Genomic DNA, 23,934 nt, shown 5'->3' with positions numbered 1-23,934 from the left:
TGTTCAGCACCTGTAAAGTACACAGCCAGGCTGTAAAGACATCATTGATTTGTTATGTTTGCTTCACCAGGTCATCTTTCTGACTGTGGCCTCCTCACTTCACCTGCTCTCCAGCCTTTCTCCAACACATCCTTCGGCTCACTTCCAAACCTCTTTGTTCATGTTCAACCAGGATTGCCTTGAGATCACAAGGTGGTAATTCATCAACAAATGGGGAGTCAGGGCAGTCGCTCTGAAGTGAGACTTCACAACCACCAAGAATGCAGGTTTATGTGTGTAATATATTTATATCATTTCTGATGCAGAAAACAGACGTGTCTATAGCATCTCCATTTTTAAAGTTTAATGACTTTTTTCAACATGTATCACAAATATTGGCAGGCATGAACTCTTGAGGCAGCAGCTGACACGATAATTTACATTTAAATAATACAAAATGCACATTCATTCACACTTATGCAGATGCATACTGGACTTACACATGCAGAATTAAAGGGGTTTCATAAGGTGTGACTTTAGGACAGGATGATGGAGCTACTGCTTGATGGTCCCATAAAAACAGGTCTTATTATAAAATCCTGATTCAGGGTTTGGGGCTCCAACAGATGTTTCATGTTGAAGTTCCATAATTTTCCAAACTTCAATTATCAGTAATACTCAGTTCTTTCAGGATGGATGGAAGGACGGACGGATCAATTCTAACAAATATTTTCCCATACTTTCCCCGGCCGAGTAGGAACCCTGCAAACTGAAGGAGGATTGTACTACGTTGAAACTTGAGAACAAGTAACAGGTGAAACATCTTACACAATAATCAGAGCAAAAGATCAGCCTGAAAGCAGGTGGATCTGGGTAATGTTGGATCCACGTTTATAACTGTAAAAGCAAACAAAGATTTCATGCAGGAGGTATCTGCATCCTGAGTTGTTCATTTTAAGGGAAGTTGGAAAGAATACCAGTATGGGAAAAGCCTATGTGCTTCATCACAGGTAAAAGAAGAGGGTAATTAGCCTGGAAAAATGTAACAAAGCAACCATCTGAACAAAAAGTCAAAGAGCTCTACTTTTGCATTTGCATCTTTTTAAGAGATTTCAGTAACATGAACTAAATGATGCTCAGTTTTCGCAAAGATTGCCTTCTCAGTATCTAATACAATCAGGAAATGTATGGTGGGAATGTTTTCCTTAATAAACACAGAAAAGTTGAAATGTTAGGAAACAAAATAATTGGCTGATATGCAAAAGCTATTTTCTTTGATTTATAAATAATATAAATAAAAGATATTTATCAGAACTATGGAGCTAAAAAAAACTATCTATTCATGGAATAATATTTGTAAATTGACTTTTAAGACTAAAAGTCAATTTACAAATTGCAGACGAAGCTGACTGATTTTTTTGAATTGACTTCCATCCCTGCCAAGCAACGACGAATACAGTTGGAACGAAAAAACAATGGCAGTTTTTACACAACAGTTTAAAACCCAACATGTGTCACATGATCCAGTTGCTTTAACTGTTGTTTTATGTCTTACAGTCACTCATTGCTTACTGTTGTTTTATAACAGCGTTACATTAATGAAAGTTATGGGTGGGTGGGACTGCTTTAGTTTGCACACCATAATGTACCAGAAATATGTCCGAATGACCCAATCTGTCTTTTTTGTAAGTGACAGAAACGTTTAATATACTTTGTTCAGCCAGCTGATGCCAGTGCACAGCTGCCAGTGGAGGAGGGGCATTGCTGCCCTACTCTGTTCCATTCAGTCGTAGAAAACTCTGGTTACACCAGCATGTTTTCTGGCTTGTCAATTAGAAGTGCTTTAAACTGCAGTAACAGAATGATGGTAAAACTTTAGAGGTTTTGAACCTGTAACCTTTTTAAAAAACCTTGATACCAGTAACCAGCTGATTTGGAGTTAGAGTATTGACTCGATCACCTCCTTTGCGCCTGCTTAAAGAGGATTAATGTTTTGGAGCTACACAGGATTAACACCATTTGATAACAAAAAAGAAGCATAAATAATCCACATAACACAATAATTTCACAATTACAGCAGATCATATGACTCAACAAAGACTTTGTCACAAAAAAAAGAAGATTTTGTTCCTGGTTGTGTTTTTCCATATTTCTTACCTTAAGATTTTTGGCCTGAGTGTATATTTATTGGTCAACCGTACCTAACATTCACAGTAAAAAACAGCCTCTCAGTGTGGTCAACAACAAAGCCAATGAGGAAAGATCAGATCTTAATGTGCTCTAGGTGTTGCTGCAACAGAGACTCTCTCTACAGTAAACTCACATACACTCATATTACTCAAAGCTATCCTCTGATGAAGAAACCCGATTTCTTCTGGCTACCACAGATGGGTCTCCCGAATCTCAGAGATGATGGTGTTAGCTTTTTTAAGAGCCTAAGGGAAGAAGCAAAACAGGCAAAGAAGATGGTTAAATAGCTGACCCTAAAAAAAACAAGAGTTGCTGTTTGTCATTTATTAAAAACAACATCCTTCAGTTTTACCTCGAGCATGTGAGCAACGTCAGTCCGCTTCTGCGCGGTTTCCTGCGACTCGATGAGTAGCTCCCGAAGCAGCGGCTGCTTGTAGAGCTGACCCACCAACTCGCTCTGCAGATGCTCTTTCACATGGTTCACCAGGAAATGCATCACTGTCTTGGGCACGCTGCACATGCACAGATCCAAGAAAGTTTCGGAAAATTACAATCGATAACAGCTGAGTGGAGTAACAGACTCAGAGGGAGAATGGGTGCCCTCTGGTGTTCTGGATTTGTTCCAGTAAAATCAGACCTGTCTTGGATGCTTTTGCGAACAATGAGGAAGTAGCACTTGATAAGACGCTGGATGACCTCACAGTCCCTCTGCTCCTTCGCGCTCAGTTTGCGGGATGTGGGCATTGCCTGTCAGAGAAGATGCAAACTGAAACTTTATGCTGCACGATTAATTAAGTCTTAAACGGTTCGTGCTTCTAATGATCCCATCACTCACCGTGTCAAGGAGGTTAATGGCCTGGCCTTTACTTGGGCTGCCAAACCCTGTGGCTGGAGTTCTATCCTCAGTAACCTTCTCATTCTTCCACCGCTTCCCTCCATCACTGGCCTCAGCCTAAGAGCAAGGATCCAACAAAGTCAAAGGGTTAAAGCAATTTTGTCTAAGTGTGGATTTTACATCATGTAACGTCTGGATGTGAAACATACAGATTCGGGGCCTCACAGAGCACAGCCTCTGCTGTTTACTTTGGCAGGACGAATGAGAGGTGTGAATGTTTGCAGCAGGACACAAACAAACAAACTGTACCTGCTGACTGTTGACGTATGCCGAGACCTGCGCTGCATCTGTAAAGTCCGGGTGTTTTGTGTTGACATAAGCAAGCTCTATGGCCACTAAATTGTGAACCTGACACATAAAAGCAGAAGAACAGAATACCTCAGATTATTAGTAAGACTGCTGTTTCCTATAATTAATTGGGATGCACCAATCAATTGGACCGAGATCAGAATCTGACAATTTTCCCTTGATCAGGAGGTCAAATACTGAAAAACCGGAATATTTTTTTCACTAAGAATTCCTGCAGGTTTCTGCATGTAAACACATCAACCAACATGTCAATGAAAGTTTTAAATCGAATGCAAATCAGATCAAGATTAGTGACATATGCTTTGATCCATAAACTTTGATGATCTTTTAATGCCTTCAGTTTCAAATCAAAGCAAAAATGCAATTGGTACAGAGAACTGGAAAAGCCTGATCAGTGCATCTCTAGTAATTAATACAGAATTAGCATAGTGAAGCTGTGGATTACCATTTCATTTGTGATTGGCAAGCGCTTCCTCAATAATCCAGTCACAACTTCCACAATGGAATCATGCAGTTTGGGAAATCGTAGCAGCTCCTTCAATACACAGAGTCACACTCTTAGTGTCTCTCAGTTCTAATTAAATAAACCACTGATACATAAAAGTTAAAGTGGATAACATTCACTTGACTAACCTGAGTGCTGAAGGAGGAGCAGTGCTGGATGATCCTCTGCAACTCTTCATGAACAAGCTCAACACAGCGCAGGCTGGGTTCCTCCAGACGCTTAATTTGCCTCTTTACCAGCAACTCGAAGGACACCTCGGGCACAAAAAGGGCAGGTCTCGGACCCTGTAGGGTAAAGCAGACACACGCTAGTACATTTGTTTAACGAGAGGACTTGGCTGGAGTAAACACTCAAGAACGGCCACAAAGCGAAACAGCAGCTCACCGTAGCGTTGCGGATGGCGGTGAGGATATCCAAATCCGTCAGTCCTCCTAGGGGGTCGATGGATTGCAGCGTGCGGCCGAACGTCTCGTGGAATATGTAACAGATCCGAGCCCCTCCGCAGCTGCAGAGGAGATGGGTTCAGCTGTGATAACTGAATCCAAATTAAATGCAATAAACCATAAACAAGGTCCATATTTGGCTTCTTTGTTACATTTCTCAATTATAGTCTCATGCTGTTCTAATATTTGCAGAGAGTAGTTTGACACCGCTCTCCTAAAAACCTAAGACCTTCTGTAAAAGATTTAAGCAGCTCATGTTGCATGCAGGAGATGAATGAATGAATGATGAACATGTTCTTCAAAAAGCTGTGTATCATGCACCATTAACGTATTGCTATGTGCACCCACGGCAGTGCTCGTGATTATTGTTACAACTATTTTATTAATTTAACCATCATTTCTAATGCTGTACATGGAGCGCCTTCTATTTCCAGGGAATTTTTAACTGGTTAAGGTAGTCTGAGTGAGAAGGAACACATGTGTGTTCTCTTTGTGGGACTTTTCCCTGTTCCAAATCCATTCTCTCCCCTGGCGTTTTAAATCTACCTCTGAAAACTGGTGGCTTGTTTATTAAAGTTAACCTTCTGTGTGGGCACCTCCATCCCCACTGGAACAGTGAGATGCCTCCCCAGTAACAAATCCTGGATCACCACTGTCCTGAAGGAACTGCTTAGGAACAAAAGAGGCTTCAGGGAGAAAAACAGGCAACTACTGAGAAATGTACAAAAACAACTAAGTCAGGATTACACAGCAAGGAGGCGTAGGGGGATCAAGTTCCAACTAACAATGTAAGAGATGTGATCAGGGATCAGGAAGGTAACAGGTTTCCGCCAGAAGGAGAATCAGAATTATGAAAGTCTGGACCGAGTCAATGAACTGCATCTGTTCTTCAACAGGTTCCGTTTATGAACGAGTTCCGCTTTCTCCTCTACTGCCCTTGATCCACAGGTTCCTTTTACACCTCTACTGTCTCATCTTCCACCTCGGACATGGATTTGTGATGTGCTACTCCATCACTGTCTCCAACTACGTCAGGGGACGCTGGTGCCCTCTTTGCCTCCCCTTCCACCTGCGTGCATGTAGAAGTCAGGAATGATATCAGGAAAACAGGAATTTGTGATGTTATTGCTGAATATTGCATTGATGACAGGGCTCATGATTACCCCACTTTTTCCCTGATCGCTTTCTTTCCATTTTATCATAATGTCCTCACTACTCTTTGTGAGGTTTAGCATCTTCGTCATGGCCATCGAGGGCAAGAAAGGTCCAGATATATTATGAGCATGCAAAATTTGCATATGTGGCACCTATTATAATATCCAACAAAATATTAAATTCAAGCAGTCCTTTGTGATTGCGATACTGCACACATGTACACTGCGTCAACAAATGCAGTTTAATATATTGTCCAGCTCTAATAAGCAGCTTTAAAGACTGTATCGGTGCATGGCAGCAGGTCCACAAAGTGTCAGCTCCAGAGACCTGAAGATCGGAGCACACCAGCAGAGATCGATGAGACTAAAAACAGAAAGCTGGAAGACTGCTTTCTAGCTTGGCGTGGAAGCAATCATCTCTTCTTGAATGTGACCAATACAAGGGAGGATGGCCGGTTTTAGGAGAAGCAGGAACATGCCTGTTTGCCTATTTTCATTGTGTAAGAAGAAGCAAAGGTGGTGAAGGAGCAGCAGCATCAGAGCCAGTGGCTTAAAAATGCTGAACCACCTAAAGAAGGGTGGCTCTGTTCTGCAGCTTCTAGAGCTCATGGTGCAAAGAAGGCGGCTTTGAAAAAAAATAAATAAATAAAAAACAATGACGAAAACCCAGAGAATTCACTTAACAGCAGAATATCTTTAGTCAGAGGCATATCTGTTCCAACACAAACCTTTACAGCAGATCCTCTGACCATTTAAAGAAATGAACTGAATTATCAAAACTGATAGCTTATGTCAAGACGAGCCAGTACACCAGACAGGAATCCTCCAGCCACAGTATGCAAGTACTGCCAGCTACTAAAAGGTTGCCGTCCTTCCAACCTTTCAAAAGATGTGACATTTTATTAGAGCAGTGTCTAACTGAAAGTAGCTATACTTCCTAATGCACATTAAGAAAGCCTTCGAAATGGAAACGAAATTGAAAATGAAAAAAAAAAAGGAAATGAGAGTAGCTTTATTGGAAAGTTGCCTATGATGTGTGACACTACATATGAGCCGGTGGAAAAACCTAGGAAATATGAAACTAACACAATGGATATGCTAACTTACTGTGTGATGGTATTTTAACACATTTTAGCTGGACTTTGCCATATTAAAAGTGGCCTTATGAACTAGAACTACCATACATTTTGTTTGAATTTTTAATGCCGAACCATGAGGATAAGATAATGCATATTAACCTGTGAACTTTCAAGTAGCTTTTATGAAGTTCGAAGTTACACAACACAACATTTAAATAAAAATGAGAACGTGTATTATAAAAAACAAAAACATTAAATACTTCTGTTAAATACAGGGCATAAATGGCTTTAGAAAAAAGAGTCTTCACAATTGTTAGGTTTGTTTTATGTTTTTAAACTGGACTGTAAGAACAGCTTGAGAAATAAAGTCAGTCCTTTAAAAATAATACAGACATTATTTGTTTGATCAATACATTTGCTTCAGTATAGAAGCTAAAAGAGCGAGGAGGTACTCACAGCTCTGATGTTTGGATGTGTCTGGCTGTTCCCTCAATGGTGCTGCAATAATCACTGGCAAACTTGGTGACAATCTGCAGCAGAGTGGCACTGTGATCCTCTACTGGCTGACCGTAGCTGTTGAGTTGTGCCTGGTACTGGGCGCTCAGCACTGTCACTCTGGTTTTGAGCTCTGGCAGGCAGTCCCGGATGTGGTGCATGAGCAGCCTGCTCAGAGTTTTGGCCAGGTAGTGGGAACCAGCACGGGAGGCGAGCGAGGGGTAGTGGCGTTGCAGGAAGGCCTGCTCGTCTTTCATGGAATCCTGTAGGGTTTTTTGGGTATTGATGTCATGCTGGCTCCTGGAAAGAAACACAGAAGGAAACAGTTTAGCTCAAAGAATACAACGCTGAACAAGGCAATGCTGATAAAAACAAAATAAGACCTTCAAACTTGAATTCATTAGTCCAAACCTGTTAACAACTCCGACAATCCCGAGCCGGATGGGAATGACTCGACCCAGAAGGACTTCTAGAGCATCGGTTCCTGCATCCATCAGGTCCAGTTTGCTGACCACCAGTAGTGTCCGACGACCTGGGAGATAAAAATAAAAAAAGAACATAACTTCAACAGCCAATAGGAAAAGGGTAGAGTAATAAAAAACACAAGACACACAACGTATATAATAAGAAAATTTCAACTGTGATACAGAGATCCTGATTTACAATCACTGCACAGATTTTAATAACGAGAAAAACCTTTTTAAAGTAACCGTAAAAAGCCTTCATGCTGCTAACTGTAAACACTTACCATCTTCATAAACTAAAATGTTCCTGCACAGTTAATAATTTAAAATGCACTCAATCCTGATACTCCTGAATAATATGCGCCGAGAAAACAAAATATCTTACCATCTGGATCAACCTCGCGAGCCAGTTTCAGCGCATCAGAGGTGGCTAGGTCCGAATTGGCCGGGGAAACCGCAAGTATAAGGGAGTTTGGATTGGAGATAAAGGAGAGGATCATCTCTTGCACTTGAGCTTCAATGTCTTCAGGCTGGTCCCCAACAGGAACCTGGAGTGATGACAACAGGCAAATGACAAATGTTACAGTATTCAAAGCACATCAGCCAAACTGCTGAGAGTTTCTGACTTCAGCTGAGTTTACCTTGGTGATTCCTGGTAAATCAACCAGAGTCAGATTAAGAACGTTGGGGGAGAATATCTTCAGATATATGGGCTCTGGACTGATTCCCTGGAACACAAATATTATACAATAAACAATAATGAAATTGAAAAAGCAAAAGTTACAGTTTGATTTAATTTACATGGAATAAATCTTTATACCTTGTTGTCGCCTGAACCTCGATGCGTCTCCGCTTCAATCTCCTTACGGATTTCCAGAAAATCTGTGAAAATCTGTGAAATGTATGCCAGAAAACGATGCATTAAGTGTTAAACTCAAATTATAATACGCAACAAGGAAAAGCGTACCTAACTGAAATCTCAAAGAAAATACCTGATTCTTGCAGTGCAAGAAAGTACCCCACTCCTCAGCTTTGATTCCTGAACGAAGAAATTATATTGTCGTTTTTGACAGAATGCAAATATGATAAATCGTAGGGAATAATGTAAACAAAACATAAGACAGATGCACTATTTGAGTCAAACACTCCACATTATGAGTAAAGGCTTAACAATCATAAATTATAATCATTATAATAATCATAAAGAAGCCAAATGCAGACATGCACATGCATCTTAAATATACAGAGACCTGGGTAGCTGTTTTTAGCATTTTGTTTAATCCCATTTCCTAAAACATGGCGAAAAAGAAGAGGAAAAAAGACTATGTTAGAAAAAAGAAACTACAGATCTACAAGACATAAACAGCAGTTTGACAGTAAGTAAAAGTAAGAAGCACACATCAGCAGGTTTAAGCAGTACCCACACTTTACAGACATGTCTGCAGTATTTCTTCAAGTCACTAATTTCATCAATTCCAACATTTAAACTGAAACAACTTCACACTGGCACAAAATGAAAATTCATACTTAAGTACCATTTTCAGTTCTTAGTCTCTCCTTAAGAGGGGCAACATTAATAAGCTGCAAGACAAGTGGACGTCTTGTGACTATTCCTGATCCTCGAGGCAAGAAATCCCGTCCAACCAGGCTCTCCAGCACTGAGCTTTTTCCGCTGCTCTGTTATATGAAAAAAGTGTGTGTAAATAAACCAACATACATTGCTTTGCAAAAGCACATTTTGACACATTACATAAAATGTGGCTTGCCTTTGTGTACAGCCCCCTTTTCAATCCATCACATTGAAAAAGCAACAAGTATGCCACGACTGCCAACATAACAACACATTGCAGTCAACTCAAACTGGCTGGCTGGCCAAGGAGAATATTAATCAGAGAATCAGCCAATAGGCCTATGGTAACTCTGGAGGAGCTGCAGATATCATAGCTCCAGAGGTGCTGTTGTCAGACAACGCTTTTTATTTGTACATTTTGAAAGCCATGTATCGTTATTTTCCTTCTACTTTACAAACATGGACATATGATTGATCTACCATATAAAATCCCAATAAAACGTGCAAGGTTGTTGTTTTTCCCTCAGCTACATTCCCTGTAGAATAAACTGAGGAGGAAACTAGCTTCTGATTGTCCTTTAATTGACTAACCTGAGATCCAACCACAACTATTTGAGGAAGCTGTACAATCTCTGCTCCTACGGTCAGAAAGACTTCCTGGAGCCGGTTGATAGTGGGAATCAAAGTCTCCATCTTTCCAAAGGACTGGGAACTCCTCCTAAATTGGGAAAACCATGTTAGAGATAACCCAATTAACTTAGGTTGGAATATAGTGTCATATAAATGATTTTTATCATGTATATGTACAGCAGAAGCTGTTTTCGCCATTATGTTCGGTAAATGCATTAACTAAAAGCTATGGGTTGCTTCACCGTGGTGAAGTTAGTTTGAAGTTGGATATTTAAGCTCCGTGGATTCAGCGGCGTCAGCCTCCTATTTGGGCCGGCACGGACAGGTTGATTTCGGACAACTGCTCTCTGCCGTCTCGCTTCTCCTACACATGGTGGTTCCCTTAGTGGTAAATAAATGTCCGAACCAAACACTCGGGGAGAAAATAAATATATAACTTTCATGTGATAAATCATCCAGATAGACTGGAAGAAGTAGCACACCCATTTCTGTCTGATTTAAAGGCATGACCTATTTTTTTATTTTAAAATTCATTATTTTTCTTCAATAGCTTGCAGGTCATGTGACCAGTTGACACAAAATCAATCATAAATCATCCAAATAGGTTGGAAGAAGGAGGCACACTCACTGTTTTCTGATTTAAATGCATTTCCTATTTTATATAATTTTTTTATATTAAAATTCACTATTTTTCTTCAATAGTTTGCAGGTCATGTGACCAATTGACATCAAATCAATCACAAATTATCCTACTAGAATGTAAGAAAGAGGCACACTCATTTTTATTTGATTTAATACATTTTCTATTTTTTATGAATTTCTTTCATCGCGAATCATGTTTTGTTTTCCAATAGTTTTTAGATCACGTGACCCAGTGGAACAGAACTACTGTTAAATAATTATATTATACTGAATAAATGAGACACATTTCTTTTTATCTGATTTAATTGCATTTTCTATTTTTCGTCAATAGCTTTGAGGTAACATGCCTTTCACAAAACTAATGTTAAATCATTCTACTAACTGGGCAGCTGTGGGTCAAAGGAGGGTGGGATGTGTGTTTGGCTGTGAGCAGGAGAGGAGGATGCTGAGCTTGTTTCTGAACTGAACTTATTGAAGAATGTGTTCAGTTCATTGGTTCTGTCCAGACCTCCATCTGTCTGATCTTATTTCCACATGAAGCCTGTGATCTTCTTCATCCCTGACCACACATCTCTGATATTGTTCTTCTTCTTGTACACCTCCTTGCTGTGTCTTATCCTGACTTTAAGTTGCTCCTGTAACTCCTCAATAATTCCCTGTCTTCCTCTCTGAAGGCTCTTCTTTTCTTGTTAAGCAGGTCCTTCAGGTCATTGGTGATCCAGGGTTTATATCAAGCCATATTCATGTTTTAGAAAGGACAAGTCTTTTTGTGGACAATCCATAAGATTTGTTTGAGCAATTATTACATCCTGAAACTGGAGGAAACATATTGGCAAAACATTTGCAGCTGTAAAGAACCCAGTGGTTCTAAAAGTGTTGACAGTATGAGCTAAACACACATGCAGGCCACACTATTCAGGTTTTGCTTAGTTTAACAGCAGCAAACAAAGTGTTTTTATCGTTGTACTTTGTTTTGGTCATCACATAAAACTCCACTAAAATGCATTGTAATTTGTGGTTTCACAGCATTAAGGCAGATAAACATGTAATAAGTATGAATCGTTTTTTCGGTGCAACTTGTGTTGCTTAATAAAGGGAAAATATATTGAAATATGTGGTTGTACTGCATCACTTGAATGAATACTTCTACCAGTGTTTTAAGAATGACAACTAGACTAAAACGTGTGGAGAAACATTCTTAAAATATGTTTTCAAACCACTTATAGGTTTCCACATTTTAAAGATGTGTCACCACAATCAGCGCCCTCCATCATTAGTAAATGGGAGAAGTTTGAAACCACCAGGACTCTTCCTAGAACTGGACGGTTATCTAAACTGAGCTAATAGTCAGGAGGGTGACCAAGAACCCCATGGTCACTCTATCAGACATCCAGCATTCCTCTGTGGAGAGAGGAAAACCTTCCAGAAGGACAACCATCTCTGCAACAACTCACCAATCAGACCTGTATGGTAGAGTAGCCAGATGAAAGCTACTCCTTAATAAAAGGCACATTACAGCCTGTCTGGAGTTTGCAAAAAGGCACCTGAAGGACTCTCAGACCATGAGAAACAAAATTCTCTGGTCTGATTAGACAAAGATACGTCATGTTTGGTGGAGACCAAGCACCACTTATCACCAGGCCAATATCATCCCTACAGTAAAGCATGGTGGTGGCAGCATCATTCTATGGGGATGTTTTTCAAAGCAGAAACTGTCAGACTAGTCAGGATAGAGGGAAAGATGAATGCAGCAATGTACAGAGACATCCTGGATGAAAACCTTCTCCAGAGCATTTTTGACCTCAGACTGGAGCGACGGTTCATTTTTCTATTTGAGTTCTACTTCTTACATTGGCACATTATCACAATAAACAAACATATATTCCCTTTGGTTAACTGTGAGGAGGAAGCTCTGTTCTGTCACCAAACAGTATCACACGAGCTGTGGAGGGATTTAGGAGGTAACTGGCGTCCACCTCTCCCGATGCATGGGCAAACACATTAAACAGGCTTGCAATATTCTGCATAAGCAGCATAATAATTTATAAATATTTAAAGTGGCTAAATTTGTTTGCCTGCAAATCTGAATATTTGTTGATATCAGTTTTAAAATGAAGTAAATGTTGACAAATAAGTGAAACATGAACTTAAAAAAAAACAATCACACACACACCTCTCCTGTCAAGTGCTGATGTGGACAAAAGGAGCATACAGGTCCTTCTCAAAATATTAGCATATTGTGATAAAGTTAATTATTTTCCATAATGTCATGATGAAAATTTAACATTCATATATTTTAGATTCATTGCACACTAACTGAAATATTTCAGGTCTTTTATTGTCTTAATACGGATGATTTTGGCATACAGCTCATGAAAACCCAAAATTCCTATCTCACAAAATTAGCATATCATTAAAAGGGTCTCTAAACGAGCTATGAACCTAATCATCTGAATCAACGAGTTAACTCTAAACACCTGCAAAAGATTCCTGGGGCCTTTAAAACTTCCAGCCTGGTTCATTACTCAAAACCCCAATCATGGGTAAGACTGCCGACCTGACTGCTGTCCAGAAGGTCACTATTGACACCCTCAAGCAAGAGGGTAAGACACAGAAAGAAATTTCTGAACGAATAGGCTGTTCCCAGAGTGCTGTATCAAGGCACCTCAGTGGGAAGTCTGTGGGAAGGAAAAAGTGTGGCAGAAAACGCTGCACAACGAGAAGAGGTGACCGGACCCTGAGGAAGATTTTGGAGAAGGGCCGATTCCAGACCTTGGGGGACCTGCGGAAGCAGTGGACTGAGTCTGGAGTAGAAACATCCAGAGCCACCGTGCACAGGCGTGTGCAGAAAATGGGCTACAGGTGCCACATTCCCCAGACCTGGGCTACAGAGAAGCAGCACTGGACTGTTGCTCAGTGGTCCAAAGTACTTTTTTCGGATGAAAGCAAATTCTGCGTGTCATTCGGAAATCAAGGTGCCAGAGTCTGGAGGAAGACTGGGGAGAAGGAAATGCCAAAATGCCAGAAGTCCAGTGTCAAGTACCCACAGTCAGTGATGGTCTGGGGTGCCGTGTCAGCTGCTGGTGTTGGTCCACTGTGTTTTATCAAGGGCAGGGTCAATGCAGCTAGCTATCAGGAGATTTTGGAGCACTTCATGCTTCCATCTGCTGAAAAGCTTTTTGGAGATGAAGATTTCATTTTTCAGCACAACCTGGCACCTGCTCACAGTGCCAAAACCACTGGTAAATGGTTTACTGACCATGGTATCACTGTGCTCAATTGGCCTGCCAACTCTCCTGATCTGAACCCCATAGAGAATCTGTGGGATATTGTGAAGAGAACGTTGAGAGACTCAAGACCCAACACTCTGGATGAGCTAAAGGCCGCTATCGAAGCATCCTGGGCCTCCATAAGACCTCAGCAGTGCCACAGGCTGATTGCCTCCATGCCACGCCGCATTGAAGCAGTCATTTCTGCAAAAGGATTCCCGACCAAGTATTGAGTGCATAACTGTACATGATTATTTGAAGGTTGACGTTTTTTGTATTAAAAACACTTTTCTTTTATTGGTCGGATGAAATATGCTAATTTTGTGAGATAGGAATTTTGGGTTTTCATGAGCTGTATGCCAAAATCATCCATATTAAGACAATAAAAGACCTGAAATATTTCAGTTAGTGTGCGATGAATCTAAAATATATGAATGTTAAATTTTCATCATGACATTATGGAAAATAATGAACTTTATCACAATATGCTAATATTTTGAGAAGGACCTGTAGCTCTGAATGATGGAGGAACGCTTTGACCCTTGATTTTTGAAGGGACAACGTCTGGGCCCCTCTTTTTCCAAAGTAATTTTAAGTCACAATTGGATATACCAAGAAACTGGTTCATGCATTGAAGACTTATACAGTAAAGCTGAACACTTTCAAAAAAGCAGGTGCGATCCGCTAAAATGAATCTTTTACATTTGACTGTAGCTTGTAAGCTTTGAGAATTACCTTGCAACTGATCACAGTATGTATTATAATCTTATGTTTAAAATGATCAATTGTGATTACAAAAATTCTTTAAAAAGAAGTGTGTCTCATCTATTAGAATGATTTCACATTAGTTTTGTGTCAGTAGGTCACATGACCTGGAAACTATTGAAGAAAAATCAAAATTTTTGACCAAAAACAAATCCTAAAAAATGTAAAAAGGCTTAAAATGGAATAACAATGAGTGTGTCTCATTGATATAATCTAGTAGCATGATTTACCATTGTTTTTGTTTCACAAGACAAGGAATTTATTTATTTTTATTTTCCACGATTGTTTGGTTCGGAAACTTAGTGACGGTCCCTAAGTGAACCACCGCGCGTCAGAAGAGGGAGCAACAGAGAGCAGTTAGCCGAAATCTGAGTGCCTGAATCGGATCAACCGCGAGCACGATCCCGCTAACTCCCCGGAGCTTGAATATCCAATATCCAACTTCAAACTAACTTCACCGCGGTGGTTGCTTCGCTTCAGGGACAATTGGTCCTGATGAGAGAGGCGAGAAACGCCCCAGTCTCAGACCGATATCAATTCTTCCACAAAAAAAACAAAAAAACACAAGCCTTGGTTTTTATTTAGAAAAACGGACTACATGTCAGTAGTATAACGAAGACACTATTTTATTAAACTGCATTGACTGGACAAGCCGATATAAGATGCTAACCCCAGCTGGCTAAAAGCAGGAAGTGGGTGATGTGCGATTTGCTAATGCCCAAAACAACCGATATTATGACATACCTTCCGTTACTTCAGCAAAAGTCCTCCCTTATCCAACTTGTCGGGTTCTCATACTTTATTAAAAACAGCTAAGTGTCAAAACAAAGGCATTTTACCCGAAATGATATCCGCAACCAGCAGTGAACTGAACACAGTTCCTTGACGGCAGAGGCGGTACTATAGTACACTTCATGATTCTGATTGGTCAGAAAATTGAAATCACAAGTTTGTCTGTCGTCTGATTGGTTGAAATGTAAATCACCAGCCAGATTCTGCCTTTTGAAAGCCCTAGCTAACATATTTTAATCTATATTTAATATAAAGACCGATTTAATATTTCTTACAATAAAAAAAAAAAAAAAATTGGAACAAAGCCCAGTCCATACCTTAGGAAGAAACAAAAGATTTCTGTTTTAATGACTGCAAACATATATATAAACAAACATATTTACAAATCATACAATAGTCACCAGGATATTAGGGGATAAGACATATACGTTGCCCACACGTCTTGGAAAAATGAAAGTTATCACTTAAGTCAGACAATAATAAATACCCTTCAGTAGAAGTTAGTACCCACTAGGAAACGTAGCAGCTAAAGATCTGGGAAAATAACACCATAAATTATTCCTTTGTATTCAGATACTGTGATCAGGCTGCTAGTCATTAACCCCATCAATGATGAAGGCCAGAGAAAGGGGGGCATATTTCCTCAACCAGGTTTTTTTTTTTTAACAGTGTGGCTAAAAAAGCTGAAATAATCAGCTGTCCATGTTATCCACGTGATCATTCAGCTGGAGACACATACACCAGGGAATCTCTTAAATCCAACTCTTCCCCAGCCTCCCCCTTTGAACACTGTTTGCATCTTCAAGCACTGAGTGTAACTCCAAAGAAAAATATCCAAAAGGTATCAAGTCATGAATGATTAGTCCATGTATGAGGTGTCCATGCCCTCCCCTTCTGGGTGAAGCAGTCTCCCTGCCAAGCGCTCGATGTCATCAAGGCTGAGCTGGCGAAGTGAACGTTCATAATCCTTAAAGAAAATGCAGGGTGACAAAAAAGGCAACAGTGAGAAACAGCAAACAGCAAGACAACATCTTGAAGACGCGTTAATCTTGTGACAGGAAAAAAACAAAGAATAAGAGGAATTATTTCGAATTATTTTTTGGTCTGTCCAAGTCTATAACTCCAGCATTGATTTAAACCAAGCACAATATTTTACTCGTTTACAGTTTTAAACATCAACTAAAGGCAAGGTGTTTGGAGTTATACATGGTAGAGTGTAGACAGCACAGACCCATTTCTAAGCCACCATAAATTCAAATTCTGATTGACGAGAACATGTTTGGCCAACTGGGTGGACTTTCATGCAATTTGTCACACAGTATAGATCTAAGTGATCAAGATCCAAATGCTCCATGAGATTGGTGGGAAGACTTTGTTGATGGAAAACAAAGAAACGTGGGGAAAAGTGGGTTAATCATAATCAATATTGTTATTGCGATATTCCAAAATGATTTCCTTATTTAATGGATTGATAATATTGTGCAGCATTAAATACAACCACAAACTTCTATGTATTTTTGGGGATTTTATGTAATAGCCCAACATCTGGTAGTCTATAACTGAAGGAAAAGAAAAAGAAACATTCTCTGAACTTTCACCAGCTTCCTTGTCTCTGCTGAAGAGCATCCCCACAGCATGAAGCTGCCACTACCAGCTTTCACCATGGGAACGGTGTGTTGAGAGTAATGTACAGTGTTGGTTTTCTGCCACATATTGGTTAGCATGTAGGCTAAATGAGTCAATTTTGGTCTCTTCAGACCATTTGACCTCCCCCCATGTTTGTTGTGTCCTCTAAATTGTACCAAACTGTAAACCGGATTATCTTTAGCTTTTTTTCAACAATAATTTTCATCATTACTCCTCCATAGAAAGGACAAATCTGTGGAGTGCATGACTAAAATTAACCATGTTGACAGGTTCTCCCACCTGAGCTGGGAATCTCTGCAGCTTCTCCAGAGTTACCATAGACCTCTTGGATGCTTCTTTTATTAATGTTCTCCTTTCCTGGCCTGTCAGTTTGGATCACCTTTCATGTCTTGGTAAGTTTGCTCTTGTGCCATACTCTTTCCATTTACAGATAGAAACAGCTTTGAACTACAACTTTATCCCTGACCTGTTTGCATTGTTCCTCGGTCTTTTTGATGCCATTAGTTCAATAATGTTCTCTAAGTCGTTCACAGAACAGCTGTATTTATTTTGAGACTGAAATACACACAAATGGACTGTACCAATTATGTGACATCTGAGAGCAAGTGGTTGCACTGGATTTTTAGGGGTATTAGAATTGCGTAAATATTCTTGAGTTGGGTCGCGTAAAACCCCAATAAAATAGATTAAAGGTTGTGGTGGTAACATGATAAAATGTGAAAAGGTTAAAAGGAGCATGAGCTCCTTGATAAAGACTGTTCAGAAGAGGAAATTAAATGTGTCAGGCTCAGCCGTCCCTTCAGGCAGTAGAGGCGGAGAGAAACTATTTGAAGAAAACCTGCCCTCCTCAGAACTAACTGCTGCTCAATCTGAGAGGCTCATCTAGGGCTAACAACTCATTCACTTAAAATCAGCACTGTTTCAGTAGCAGGAAACACAATTTCTTTAAAAACAAATCTTAGATTAAAATGAGATCAAATTAATCCACTTCTGAGAGTCATTACTTCAGTCTAATCAGATATTCTTAAGAGCGAGCTAAAGATTAGAGTGATCATTTTTACCATTTTATTGAAATATATTTTTTTTTAATTCAAAAAACAAATTGTGCATAGTTTTATCATCTTTTAGGTCGTTGTCATCACAAAATCACAATCTTCTTGGTTCCATAAAAATAATATGAAATCTAAATCTGACTAGGGTAATAATTATTTTGAGCCAAAGTGAAGATGCTGAAAGTGTGCAAAAATTTTAATATATTTTAATAAATATTTTTGAAATAGATGGTTTAATAGGGAAAAAAAAAAGTAAATCTCAAAGAGGAACACTGATAAATTTATCCAGTTTAAAATAGATATATTTTCCTCATATTGAACTCAGCTGCACTGGATACATACCTTAAAATGATAACTCCTCCAAAAATGTATCTTGGTTTAACATTCAAGGTGGAATCATAAGAAGGAAAGGCATTCAGAGCAGCTTTATTATTCATCAGGGGTCATTTCAGTTTTTCTTTATATTCCCTTTACATTCTGCAACGACCAGATAATATTTATGATCCCTTTTTTGGCACCTGCTGTGTAGGTGACTTGCCACAAACTCTAAGACTGGATTTTTACACGAGGTATGTTAAAGAATACCTTTATAAGCTGTTCATGGACTTTTGCAGCATCTGCTGGACTGAAGTGTCTGGCAAGTATAGTGGATACAATCTGCCACACTTCTCCATGAGGGTTGCTGCTGCCTGCCATTCCTGGAGCTGCAGCTCTCTCCCCCACAGGACGGATAACCAGATTCAATTTAGCCTCTGGCCCAATAGAGTAATCGCTCAGTTTGTGCTCGTCTGAAAGAAAGAAAGGCCACAATCCATTACCAAATCTACAAACAATAGGATAGTTGGACATATAAGTTCTGAGACACTTGTCAGTAAATCTACCTGCAAGCGCTTTCCCTTTGTAGAGTAGCCGCTGCTGGTTTGCAGGAATATTTAGTCGTTCCGAAACAAGTTCCTTCACCGTGGAGACTTTCTCATCTTCAGTGACCTACAATTTCAACAACACAATGATAGTCCGTATCTTTTAATTCCCATTTGGTTCCATTGTATCTCGTTTCTCCTTTGTCTTGCAGACAGTTACTCAGATACTGATCTCACAGAAAGCCATCTTGAGCCACGTCTAAATAGCTAATATTTATCTGAATCACAGATAAGCGAAGAAATCAGACAGTGGAGCTCTGAGCAAGGAAACACTGACATATTTATCGGCACATGTGGCATGTGAATAATATGATCATCTCCTGATAAAAGTTAAATTCTGATAAATACCGCTCCTCTATTAAATAAAAAAATTAAAAAACTACAGTGAATTGCTATTGCAAAATAAAGGATTAAGAAAGCTATGATGTCACATCTGATTTAAATGTCAGCTTTAAATCATTTGAATCTTATTTTAATGACTACTTGTTATTACTACATCATTTTGTTTCGATCCCTCTGGATTTGTTTGACATCTTCCATTTAAATGTAATGAGGGAAAGACTGAGGGCTACCATCCACCAAAACACCACATGACCGCAACTGTAATTTTCCAAAACATGAAGAGCAAGCCCTTTAAAGATGCACCGGTGTACTAAACATCCAAACGATGTTTAGTGTGGCATCTAATATCGAAATGCAAGTCTTTTGTAGTTTCCATCTCACTGAGAAATGCATAACTGCAAAGTTATGTTCTCATGTGCGGACAATAATAGCCTGTTCCAGAACAATTTTGCAAATATAAGACGGGAATCCTTTCTTTGCCACTGATTCCCAACGTCAATTTTGTGGTGGAGCATTAAAATGAAATCCAAGTAGATGATAGGAAGAATCAAAGCATAAAATGTGATAGTGAGAAGGGTTGAAAGAAGAATTCAAGCAATTGGGAAGATAGCTAAAGTATCTTAGAAAGGCTATAAATTATGCGGTTCACAGTATTTTAATGTATTTATTAATGCAAACCATTTGGTTGTATGCAAATCAATAAGTCCGAATTTCTGTCTGTGAATCATTTTAAGACAGAACTCTGCAATTTGAGATGAGAGAAACAAATGACTTTTATAGATAAAACTGGATATGTGCACAACCGAGGCAAAAACATGGTTGGCAGTCATGGAATTGTAAGAAACTTATTTAGTAAAATAATCTACATATTTTGCAATTTAGTGATGACTTAATTATAAATTATGTATCAACGCATAATTTCTTAATATACAGTACAGACCAAAAGTTTGGACACACCTTCTCATTCAAAGAGTTTTCTTTATTTTCATGACTATGAATATTCTAGCTTCACACTGAAGGCATCAAAACTATGAATTAACACATGTGGAATTATATACTGAACAAAAAAGTGTGAAACAACTGAAAATATGTCTTATATTCTAGGTTCTTCAAAGTAGCCACCTTTTGCTTTGATTACTGCTCCGCACACTCTTGGCATTCTGTTGATGAGCTTCAAGAGGTCGTCACCTAAAATGGTTTTCCAACAGTCTTGAAGGAGTTCCCAGAGATGCTTAGCACTTGTTGGCCCTTTTGCCTTCACTCTGCGGTCCAGCTCACCCCAAACCATCTCGATTGGGTTCAGGTCCGGTGACTGTGGAGGCCAGGTCATCTGGCGCAGCACCCCATCACTCTCCTTCTTGGTCAAATAGCCCTTACACAGCCTGGAGGTGTGTTTGGGGTCATTGTCCTGTTGAAAAATAAATGATGGTCCAACTAAACGCAAACCGGATGGAATAGCATGCCGCTGCAAGATGCTGTGGTAGCCATGCTGGTTCAGTATGCCTTCAATTTTGAATAAATCCCCAACAGTGTCACCAGCAAAGCACCCCCACACCATCACACCTCCTCCTCCATGCTTCACGGTGAGAACCAGGCATGTAGAGTCCATCCGTTCACCTCTTCTGCGCCGCACAAAGACACGGTGGTTGGAACCAAAGATCTTAAACTTGGACTCATCAGACCAAAGCACAGATTTCCACTGGTCTATTTTATTTCAGGTGACTACCTCTTGAAGCTCATCAACAGAATGCCAAGAGTGTGCGGAGCAGTAATCAAATCAAAAGGTGGCTACTTTGAAGAACCTAGAATATAAGACATATTTTCAGTTGTTTCACACTTTTTTGTTCAGTATATAATTCTACATGTGTTAATTCATAGTTTTGATGCCTTCAGTGTGAAGCTATAATATTCATTGTCATGAAAATAAAGACAACTCTTTGAATGAGAAGGTGTGTCCAAACCTTTGGTCTGTACTGTATATTTATGAAAATGTTAACTGACTTTATTATCTGCTTTTGGCACTGATGATGCTGATCTCTTTAAAATATCAGCAACACAATTACAACATTGCTTTCAGTGGGTTTAGTGGTTAAAAAAAAAAAGGCTGTTTTACAACCTTGCACAATTGTCAGAAATAAATGCTACTGTTAACAAAAGACAAATGTGACAGCTGGGACAGATCCTGGCTGCAGTTACAATGTTAGCTTGGAGTACATCCAATGGTAAATACTTTCCTTCGCAAAAGACAACATGTGGCAACATATTGAGCTTAGTAATTACAGGGCCTGATAGGTATACACTAATCAGTTTTCAAGTGCTTATAAAGGAAAATGTGTGTGCATTCTAGCAACTTTGAATCACTGTTCACTTTAATAAAAATCATGAGATATTCTGGACCCAAATTGCCTCTGTACCTCAGAGCTGGGTTCCGATAACAATCACCACTAACCTCTTTAACCTCAACCAAGAACATGCACCAAAGTACATGTTCTTGGTTGATGCATTTCAAATCTGAAACCAGAGGAAATTTTTAGTTTAGTGAAATAATTCTCAGAACAGAGCAAATCAAGGGATGATTCTTATCACTACTCTTTTCACAATCAGTACAGGTCGAAGTATTGCCATCTCTGTTTAGGAGCTTAAACTACCCAATAAATTAGGATGAATCCTGTTTATTGAAGCTAGCTGCACATCTCTGACACAGTTGGAGACACTTATACAAGGTAAAAAAAAACACTGCATCCATATCATATTGTTGGGAGGTACTAAGTATGTTACCATCAACTGTAATTTGTGTTCCAATTTCTTGATTGGTGATTACACTATTGTCTTCTCATTTGCTGTGGCAGGGTGCAGTTATGAGAATTTCTGGTGAACGCGTAAAGGAAAAATACCAAGAATGTCATTCGTTATCCATTTTAAATGTTTTGCCATTCTTGTTAGCTACATATGCCTAATTTCCATTAAAGGTTCTAGCTCTGCACAGCTCTGCTCGGCACAGAACCTGCTGTGTTTCCACTGTCTCACTGACGGCTGAAGTCGGCTTGAAGCAATTAATGTTACTGTGTGACAGTCACATTAAATTAATCTGTGTGAAATGGTAAAAAATAAAAACATAAATAAAACACAAATAATGTTTCTATTGTGCATGCAAGAATGTCTTGTAAATGTTTGGAGCAAAGCTCCAAAGTTAAAATTTTGGGCTTCATGAGGAAGATTTTTGTCTCAGCCATGGCGAGAATGAGGACAAGGACTTCTCTTTAATTCATCGCCACACAGAACAATGACCAGACTCAATGTTTTATGCTGTTACCGTTTTGTGTGTTTTGGTAAATAGATGTAAGTCTGAACAGCTAATTATGTGTGTAATGGATGCATACATTTTGAAATTAGACATTTGTTTGTGTTTCTTTTACAGGTTTTAATGTAAACTGAGGAACACAAATTACGCCAGAATATAAGCTTTCAAAATGTTGTAGCTGTCCTAATTTTAACCTAACAAAATATCTTATTAGTTAAGAACTATTAATAGCTCCTATCCGATTTAATTGTTTATATGTTTCGACATACCAGAATTTTCCACTCACTGCCTTCCTGAACACACACTTTATTACTGTGACACTTCATACACATTTGCCCTGTTGATGCTGTAAACGACCTTTACACCCTCAACACCATGAAGGTCAGGGTAGCTTTGTGAAATTATATCTATTTCTTGTTTATGCATCAATTTCCATCTTTATGCGTCTAAAATATGAGACGAACAAACTACAGCAAGACACCGGCATGTTAAAAAGTAAAACTAACAAAAATAAACCAATAAAGTAAGCACAGAGTGTTGTTGCCTTAAGCAAACTAAAACATTTAAATTCACACCTTGCAGATATGTCACTCTCTATCCTTTCATAAAAACGTATAAAATAAAGACTCTAGTGTGTCCTGTAGAGAGATGTTCTTGGAAAGTCTGTTAAAACCAACTCAGACTGCTAACGGTGTAGCTAGCATGCTAACTATGAGCGAGTTTTTATTTACCAACCACTCGAGTTCACCTACAAGAAGTACAGCATCGTAGGCTATTTTCCACTAAAAGATTATCAATGGTTGGCTTTAGTAGGAGTTACATCAGCCTGTTAGTGAACAGCCGTTGTTAGCTCACCTGGTTAGCCAATTGTGTGAATTAGCTGCGTTGAAGTTACCTGAACACTGCACTCCTTTCCTTGAAGTGGTTTCACGGTGAGGAGCATTTTCTAACAAACCCCGCGCAAACTAAACTTAGCAGAAATTTGTTAAAGGTTTAAATATCAAACCCTCCCCAGTAAGGTTACTTTGACAGTTGTAAGAAAATTGCTGCTCCTCTTAACGCTGGCCCATCTTCTTCTCCAGCAGCAGAAACAGCAGCAGCTCTCAGGGAACACTACCGCCGCCTTCTGGCTGGACTTAGACATTCTCTGAATCTTAGAAAACAACACACACGTGTATAAACATATACACTGCTAAAACAAAATAAAGGGATCACTTAAACAACACAATATAACTCCAAGTAAATCAAACTTTTGTGAAATCAAACTGTCCACTTAGGAAGCAACACTGATTGACAATCAATTTCACATCCTGTTGTGCAAATGGAATAAACAACAGGGGGAAATCTTTGGTGATTAGCAAGACACTCAATAAAGGAGTGGTTCTGCAGGTGGGGACCACAGATCACTTCTCAGTACCTATGATTTCTGGCTGATGTTTTGGTCACTTTTGAATGTTGGTGGTGCTTTCACACTCATGGTAGCATGAGACG

The 23,934-nt window shown here is 39.3% G+C and overlaps 2 protein-coding genes across 3 annotated transcripts; both read right to left on the bottom strand.

Annotated features, from left to right (window-relative positions):
* Nucleotides 1-328: 328 nt before the first annotated feature.
* Nucleotides 329-15,383, bottom strand: si:dkey-32e23.4 (dynamin-1-like protein). Of its 2 annotated transcripts, XM_047381734.1 has the most exons (18): nucleotides 15,134-15,383; nucleotides 9,675-9,801; nucleotides 9,049-9,190; nucleotides 8,764-8,802; nucleotides 8,506-8,552; nucleotides 8,334-8,405; nucleotides 8,155-8,241; nucleotides 7,899-8,061; nucleotides 7,461-7,581; nucleotides 7,011-7,349; nucleotides 4,263-4,383; nucleotides 4,007-4,162; nucleotides 3,819-3,908; nucleotides 3,314-3,412; nucleotides 3,005-3,121; nucleotides 2,807-2,916; nucleotides 2,522-2,681; nucleotides 329-2,414 (listed from the first exon to the last, which is right to left on the bottom strand). In XM_047381734.1, the coding sequence occupies exons 2-18, from the start codon at nucleotides 9,774-9,776 to the stop codon at nucleotides 2,358-2,360; spliced, it is 2,022 nt and encodes a 673-aa protein (XP_047237690.1). In that variant the 5' UTR covers nucleotides 9,777-9,801; nucleotides 15,134-15,383; the 3' UTR covers nucleotides 329-2,357. The 2 variants fall into 2 exon arrangements, with proteins under 2 accessions (XP_047237690.1, XP_047237691.1); XM_047381735.1 differs by lacking the exon at nucleotides 8,764-8,802.
* Nucleotides 15,384-15,499: 116 nt separating this feature from the next.
* On the bottom strand, nucleotides 15,500-23,545 carry ubl4a (ubiquitin like 4A). The gene is made up of 4 exons (XM_047381737.1): nucleotides 23,339-23,545; nucleotides 18,762-18,867; nucleotides 18,466-18,668; nucleotides 15,500-16,148 (listed from the first exon to the last, which is right to left on the bottom strand). Exons 1-4 carry the CDS (start codon nucleotides 23,384-23,386, stop codon nucleotides 16,041-16,043), a joined length of 465 nt encoding a protein of 154 aa, XP_047237693.1. The 5' UTR covers nucleotides 23,387-23,545; the 3' UTR covers nucleotides 15,500-16,040.
* Nucleotides 23,546-23,934: the final 389 nt, after the last annotated feature.

Source organism: Girardinichthys multiradiatus, chromosome 12 (assembly GCF_021462225.1).
Source record: "Girardinichthys multiradiatus isolate DD_20200921_A chromosome 12, DD_fGirMul_XY1, whole genome shotgun sequence".
Lineage (NCBI taxonomy): Eukaryota > Metazoa > Chordata > Actinopteri > Cyprinodontiformes > Goodeidae > Girardinichthys > Girardinichthys multiradiatus.
The sequence above is the reverse complement of the archived record's forward strand: the minus strand, read 5'-3'. Positions and strand labels throughout refer to the sequence as shown.

Bases quoted from the DNA above. Each gene is read 5' to 3' on its own strand.
- ubl4a (XM_047381737.1), bottom strand. From the start codon at position 23,386: ATGCTCCTCACCGTGAAACCACTTCAAGGAAAGGAGTGCAGTGTTCAG. The intron at 18,868-23,338 runs GTAACTTCAACG...TTGAAATTGTAG, and splicing joins GAAAGGAGTGCAGTGTTCAG to GTCACTGAAGATGAGAAAGT. The intron at 18,669-18,761 runs GTAGATTTACTG...TCTTTCTTTCAG, and splicing joins CAAAGGGAAAGCGCTTGCAG to ACGAGCACAAACTGAGCGAT.
- si:dkey-32e23.4 (XM_047381734.1), bottom strand. From the start codon at position 9,776: ATGGAGACTTTGATTCCCACTATCAACCGGCTCCAGGAAGTCTTTCTG. The intron at 8,062-8,154 runs GTAAACTCAGCT...TCATCACTCCAG, and splicing joins ATTTACCAGGAATCACCAAG to GTTCCTGTTGGGGACCAGCC. The intron at 3,122-3,313 runs GTACAGTTTGTT...CCTTGCTCTTAG, and splicing joins CATACGTCAACAGTCAGCAG to GCTGAGGCCAGTGATGGAGG.